Raw genomic sequence first — 7,415 nt, 5'->3', positions numbered from 1 at the left:
ATGAAAAAATTGACAATCACGCCCCGAGAGCTAACTCACCCTCATTATGAATCGCCGGTCGCTCCGTAACTCAGATCCTTTCACCTTTTAAAATTTAAATTGTTGAAATTTAAGTGACTCCATAAAATTTTTAAATTTCAGTGAATACCAATTTCTTAACGCAGAAAATAACATCCAAAATAACAATGCGTGTGGTGCCCTCCCTCTATTGGGGTGCAGTACTATGTTGCCGGAGGGGTCACTCAAACCTCTAGAACTGAGCCTCTACTTTAGTCAATTCTCTCTGTTCGATATATTACGATATATAATTCGGAGCAGGTGTTTGCTCATGGCGGCTGCCATGAATATGTCAACTGCAGGGGATTCGTAAAAATCTCATTATTATCGATCTTCACTCGTTTATTAATTTTGGTAATTTCGAGGCAAATCGGTGAATTATGAAGACTGCGTTGATGGTTGCTGAGAAGCCGTCACTCGCGGCTTCTCTTGCTAATATTCTTAGCAATGGAAAGTCCACCTGTAGGAAAGGTAGGTTAGAAAGTCCAATCTTCCAGAACGTCAAAAAATTCAAATTTCTTGTAATTCACGACAGTACGAGGAAAATTGAATAGTCAACAACTGATGAAATTACTTTTCTGGGCATCAGAATTTTCTTTGCTAGTACTTATATCCTTCTCTTTCGAAGAAATCCATTAAAGATTGAGTGAAATTTATACAAGTCCTTTCATATCATTACCGAGATTTAAATCGTCTTCTCGTTTTCGTAGAAATATGCATTATTTGATTTTACAACAACCTTCACATTTCCCCCCTCTGAACTGGAGAAATTAATTTTCGAAAGTATCAAAAAAAAAAAAAAAAATACTGGAGTAATAATATTTTTAGGAATGAACGGTTCATGCTCAGTGCACGAATGGATCGGTCAGTTGCGATCTGAAACAGTGAGTTTCAAAATGACCTCAGTCTGTGGTCACGTAATGAGTCTGGACTTCATCAGCAAATACAACAACTGGGATAAAGTGGATCCAGCAGAGCTATTCACTTGTCAAACCGAGAAGAAAGAAGCCGTGCCAAAGCTGCGAATCCCCTCATTCCTGGGTAAAGAGGGCTCGCACTGTGACTACCTCATCCTCTGGTTGGATTGCGACAAAGAGGGTGAGAATATTTGTTTCGAGGTAATTCAGGCCGTCCAGCAGGTGAGAAGTTCCCGTCTGAATGCCAGCAATATCTGGCGAGCAAAATTCTCAGCGATCACAGAGCGAGACATAAAAGCAGCCCTGCAAAATCTCGCTCGACCAAATGAGAACGAGGCTAGGAGTGTCGATGCACGACAGGAGTTGGACCTGCGCATTGGCTGTGCCTTCACGAGATTCCAGACAAAATTCTTCCAGGGAAAATACGGCGACCTGGACGCCTCCCTGATATCCTACGGTCCCTGTCAGACCCCAACCCTAGGTTTCTGTGTTCAGAGGCATGACGAGATTCAAACCTTCAAGCCCGATCCTTATTGGCTCCTCCAGGTGACAATAAGAACGACCGAGGGCCAGGACCTGATCCTGAGCTGGTCGAGAGGTCGATCCTTTGACAAGGAAATAGCGAATATCTTTCTGTCTCATGTAAAAGAGCACGAGCAGGCGACAATCGTCAATATCCAGAGCTCGGAGAAGACCAAAGGCCGACCAATCGCTCTCAACACTGTGGAGTTAATGAGAGTCTCGAGTTCGGGCCTGGGGATGGGTCCTCATCACGCCATGCAAATTGCAGAACGTCTGTACACCCAGGGATACATCAGCTATCCCAGGACCGAGACCACCTCCTATCCAGAGAATTTTGACCTTCTGGCTACTCTCAGGCAGCAACAGAACAGTTCAGAATGGGGAGATGAAGTGAAAAAAATTCTGGCAAGTGGAATAAACAGACCAAAAAAGGGCCACGATGCTGGGGATCATCCGCCCATCACACCCATGAAATCTGTCTCGAGGAATGAACTAGACGGCGACGCCTGGAGGATTTACGACTATATCACCAGACATTTCATTGCCACTCTTGCCAAAGACTGCAAGTATCTCAGTACAACCGTTAAATTTGAGATTGGAATCGAGAGTTTTTCTCTGACTGGAACTAGTCTCATTGATCCTGGGTACACGAGTCTTCTCACCTGGCAGGCACTCGGCGCTAATGAGGGTCTGCCTAGGTTTACCATCGGAGAGAGGGTCAATATTCAGGACGCTAAGCTCCTCGATTGCTACACACAACCACCGGATTACTTAACTGAGTCCGAGCTTATTACACTCATGGAGAAACATGGCATTGGCACAGATGCCTCTATTCCAGTACATATTAATAACATCTGCATCAGAAATTATGTGACTGTTGTGCCCGGGAGAAAGCTCACACCCACTTCCCTGGGGATTGTCCTGGTGCATGGGTATCAGAAGGTAATTTTGAAAGCTATTTGTTTTCATTTTAGGAACCAAGTGGTAGTTAGAAACGTTAATGAATGTTTTTGTAAATCATTAAATTATCAAAAAAGGTTCTTTGGTACTTCTCCCTAAAGCCGATATTTTTTTTAATTTTTTTTTTTATTTTTTATATTTTTTTAATTAATCGATATTGAGAAAAACTGGTGAATTTTAACTGTTCGACAAAAGTATTCAAGTGAATATTTACGTTCAAATCTGTACTATGGACTTCCTCCCCCGAATCTCTCGGACGCGAGTTAAGAAAGTTATACCTTCAGATGAAAATAATAAAACTTTCCTTTAACAATGGAAAAAGACATTAACGATGAAGCACCAGCGAAGACAATCTCCGCTGGTCCATTAACTCTGAAGATTAGAGCCCCAGGACTTTCTCTCAAAATATTGATTGAGTTGAGCCGTAAAACTGCCTATCGAATCACTCGTTCCCTCGACTCTCCTATTACTCCATTATCCCCCCAACTCCTCACAATAACCCCTAACGACGCCCCTTTAATTCCAGATTGATCCAGACCTGGTGCTCCCCACTATGCGTTCAGCCGTGGAGGAACAGCTGAATCTGATAGCCCTAGGTCGAGCTGATTTTCACGCTGTTCTTCAGCACACACTCGAAGTATTCAAACAAAAATTCCACTACTTTGTTCAGAGTATCGATGGTATGGATCAACTCTTCGAGGTATCATTTTCCCCTCTCTCTGCCTCGGGCAAAGCTCTCTCCCGATGTGGCAAGTGTCGTCGTTACATGAAATACATTCAGACAAAACCATCGAGATCTCATTGCGCCCATTGTAATGAGACTTACAATTTACCGCAAAATGGTAATATCAGGATTTACAAGGAGCTTAAATGTCCACTTGACGATTTTGAACTGTTGTCATGGTCGACAGGCACCAGAGGAAAGAGTTTCACCTTCTGTCCGTATTGCTATAATAATCCTCCATTCAGGTGAGTTTATTACTCTCCTTAATTAAAATTTTCATCACGCTATTTCTCGTATATTTTCCCTCGCCACAAATATATCGCACAAGGGGAGGATTTGCGCTTGGCTGTGAAAGACAATCCCTTGGCCATTAATAGACGACAGTTTGGAGGCATTGAGATAGCTAATGAACTTTTTGATTTATTCGAGTCGAGTGTTTATTAATTAATTTCATATTTCATTTAATGTCAGTAAAATTTTAATGTAAACGCATTGTGTTTAAGTGTACTTTTTAAAAGGGGAATTGGGAAAATTCGGTGGTGATAAACAAGAGAAAACTTAATATTCCAGGGACATGAAGAAAGGAAACACTGGGTGTAACTCGTGCACCCATCCAACATGTGCCCACGGTTTAAATTCAAATGGTGTTTCGAGTTGTCCCGAGTGTGAAGCTGGAATTCTGGTGCTGGATCCGTCAGCAGCACCAAAATGGAAACTAGGATGTAACAGATGTGACGTTATCATTCACTTCTTCGAGAATTCCCACAAAGTGACTGTTGACACTGACGTTTGCGACTGCGGTGCACAACTTATCACAGTCCAGTACAAGGAGGACAAGAGTAAATTGCCGAATGAGGCAACTGAGATGACTGGCTGTGTATTTTGTACACCTGAGTTTGGTCCACTTGTTGAGAAGCACAGAGCAGTGGCATCCAAGCCAGTGATGACCAGAGGACGAGGTCATGCCAAGGGTCGCAGTCGTGGAAAGCCACGACCCAAGGACAAGATGGCGCAATTAGCTGCTTACTTTGTGTAAAATAAATACGTCGATGAATAACGCGCGGTGAATAACAATCTATGTAATTAAACCGTTGAGCGATGTGGAAAGGAGTGCAATGTAATTGTCAATTTATCTCGTTTATTCATTGAAGGGAGACTGATTAGTTTTCAAAGTCGTGAAGATTTTTTTTCGTTGAGAACTTTTTTTTTTTTGTATTTCTTAATTGTTTACATGTTGAATTAAAGGATATTAAATCATAATTCACATTCTACACATTTTATTTTACATAAAAAAAAAAGTGAATGTCATGAATTATTCTCCAATTTTTCAAGTGTTTGTGGGCGTTCTGCCCATAGAATAAAATAATTTTTTGGCTAATTACTAATAAATGGGTGTTGTGTGTATGATAAATCTCATTTCAATAAATCGCTACTTTCAAAGCTGACTCAAAACTCTCCCCACCTTAACTGAACAAGTCAACACCTCAGATCACTCATCAATAATCGAGATAATTACACAATTAATAAAAGAGTTGGCTGACTCAACAGACTCACACTAATGAGATTGGTACTGCCAATTCTCTCGACTTCGGGTCTTTCTAATGCTCCAAGAATATTGTCAATAATTAAATTATTGATTTGAGTTAAAACTCGATGAATCTCAAGTGCCCTGTGTTCATCCCACCAGATACTTAATTAACATTAAGTAAAAGCACTCACTGATATTTTAAATTGATTAATCAAGATCTCGTGCCAATTGTGTTGTTATAAACCAATTAAATTAATAAATTTTACAGATAATACACGTGTAAATTAATTTTTCAATCCCAGAAATGGAGGATCTAGTTATGTATGACTCAACGTAATACTCATCCCGTGGCCGATCCGCTGATTTTATTTCTCCCAAAATCTCATAGCTCTGTGATAACTACAATTGCAGGAAACTGGAGCCTCCAATTTTCTATTCAATGCGGGTCATTATTTTTTACACGAAGTACTTGAGCTTCCCCTCTCTGGCTGGAGCTTTAACTTTCCTCTTTTACGAGGAATAAAGAGGGGAGACGAAACGATGAATGATACCTCCACCACTTACTGTCTTTAATTCTCTTCCGGGACACGCCAACTCACTCCCTCCAGTTAAAAGAGACGTACACACTGATACCTATTTAATCCTTTCATGATCGAAGGGTAAGTCGATAAAATAAAAGCTCGACAATTTCGTAATAATTTTTTTTGTTTGCGTCCTAAATCCATTGATAACGTCATTGCTCACCGGTACGATTATTCCCTCACGTCGTCTCCTCATTTTTCATTAAATCACACGATAAGCCCAATGCGAAAAATAACTGGACAAATAAAATGCCATAAAAATGGAAAAGAAAGGAGGGAAATCAGGGAGGAGCATCTCAGATAAGGCCAATGGATTTTCATCCATTGTTTTTTCCATTGTCAACTTGCATTGCATTGAAAATTGAGAGTTGAAAAATCCCGCAGCTGGCATTGTCCGACTATTCCCCCGTCATTTCCCATTCCGAGTAAAGGTAAAGTAAAAAGTAAAATTCAATTCACCGAGAGATAAAACTGCTAAACACAAAAACTAATTTTCACTGGGAGGAGTTGCAAACAGGAAGGAACGAGGTGAGAGACTCTGACAATCTCTTTTATTATCTTTTCAACTTGACTGAGAGGAATAAAAAAATGTTGCACTTCCATTTGTCACTTGACTCCCCCAAGTATCAGCGAATGAAAAATCATAATAATAGCTCGATGGGGAGGATGAAAAACTGATGCAAATGAGAGTGAAAAGGCATTATTTCGAATATTGCAGCAACGCAGCGAGATATTTTCGTTGGCTCATTCACATTTGTCTGGTATATATTTCTTTCATTCCTCCCTCCATGCTTTTTGATCTCCTTCATCTTCTCACTTTATACCCCGTTATTTTTACGCTCCACTCGATATTACTACCGTTAATGGCTCATCCTTTCCCCCATTTTTATACCACCTCCCTCCCACCGCCCACCGACCAGTCTCACCCACTCGTTGTCGAGAGTGTACATTATTTTTCATGAAAAATAAGAATAGTTTTCATTACTGCATAAAAAGATATTCTCATCCGAATGGGAATTTAAAAAGTTGAATGAGTTTGAAATTTTCATATTTTTAGCTTTATTACAGGGGGATGTATTTTTAAAAGTTCTTCCAACCCATTCACCGATAAAACCCCATTAAACTTGGCAACAACAGCCCAAGAGGTAAACAAAAATATCTTTGGGATAAACTCATTCAAAGTCTTTTACATGAAAAAAAAAAAAAAAAAAAGTCAAAGAAAATTGTGACGAATTTCATTCAGACCACATTCCGACGATATTATTCATCTGACAATTATCTCGCTTGGCTTCCCTCTATTTTATCAGCGACTCGATTATAAATTTTTCACAAGATAATTGCCTTAAGAAAAATAAGAAATTTCGAGTTTGATGAAAAATTGACGGATATCCATTGACTTAAACCAAAAATGTCTCCCCCGTGGAAAAAAAAAAAAATGATCAAATAAAGTGAGTGAGTGAGTGAACCAAAAGAGTGAGAGGTCTACGATCGATGACGTCACAACACACAGAGCAAGAGCACTGGAATACGAGAGGATGGAGTTGCTCCCTCACTACCTCTTATTCTTGAAAAACCCACCACCCGTTTCACTCCAGATCCTCTCCCTCCATTCTATCCCCGAGAGCGTGTGGTTTTGGTGGAGTTGTCGAGGCGAACAGTGACCGGCGGTGCCGCAAACCACCCGGAGGCCGGGGACCATCCTCTATTCCACTCGTATGCCGCATAAAAAAGTGGATAAAAAAAAAAAATAAATAAAATAAAGAGAAAAAAATTACGAGGGCCAGCCGGAGGGAGGGCGACTCAATGGGTCTTGTTGAGTTAACGCCGAGAGGAGAAAATTTGCGCGGTGGAAAAATAGGGGGGGAAATAGCGAGTGGAAGAGGTGGGTAAGTAACAGACACTTCAGTACATCGGATACCACCGGCGAATGTGCAACAGCATTGAGTATCATCACCTGGTGTCTTCCCACCTTACCTCTAATAAAAATATTTCAATTCCATGTGGAATGAATTTTTAAAAGCCCAACACCACGTCGCCATCCCTTTATCCCATCAAAAACTTTCAATTCCATTTAAAAACGTGACATCTCATCATTATTTCATAATAATTTGTATAAAGTATTAATT

General features: G+C 40.4%; 1 protein-coding gene across 1 annotated transcript; it reads left to right on the top strand.

The window, feature by feature from the left end:
* The first annotated feature begins 326 nt into the window (after nt 1–326).
* Top3beta (topoisomerase 3-beta) lies at nt 327–4,440 on the top strand. The gene is made up of 4 exons (XM_011299955.1): nt 327–528; nt 886–2,438; nt 2,983–3,425; nt 3,751–4,440. The coding sequence occupies exons 1-4, from the start codon at nt 438–440 to the stop codon at nt 4,214–4,216; spliced, it is 2,553 nt and encodes an 850-aa protein (XP_011298257.1). The 5' UTR covers nt 327–437; the 3' UTR covers nt 4,217–4,440.
* The last annotated feature ends 2,975 nt before the right edge of the window (nt 4,441–7,415 follow it).

Source organism: Fopius arisanus, unplaced genomic scaffold (assembly GCF_000806365.1).
Source record: "Fopius arisanus strain USDA-PBARC FA_bdor unplaced genomic scaffold, ASM80636v1 scaffold00015, whole genome shotgun sequence".
Lineage (NCBI taxonomy): Eukaryota > Metazoa > Arthropoda > Insecta > Hymenoptera > Braconidae > Fopius > Fopius arisanus.
The sequence above is the reverse complement of the archived record's forward strand: the minus strand, read 5'-3'. Positions and strand labels throughout refer to the sequence as shown.

Bases quoted from the DNA above. Each gene is read 5' to 3' on its own strand.
- Top3beta (XM_011299955.1), top strand. From the start codon at position 438: ATGAAGACTGCGTTGATGGTTGCTGAGAAGCCGTCACTCGCGGCTTCT. The intron at 2,439-2,982 runs GTAATTTTGAAA...CTTTAATTCCAG, and splicing joins TGGTGCATGGGTATCAGAAG to ATTGATCCAGACCTGGTGCT. The intron at 3,426-3,750 runs GTGAGTTTATTA...TTAATATTCCAG, and splicing joins TATAATAATCCTCCATTCAG to GGACATGAAGAAAGGAAACA.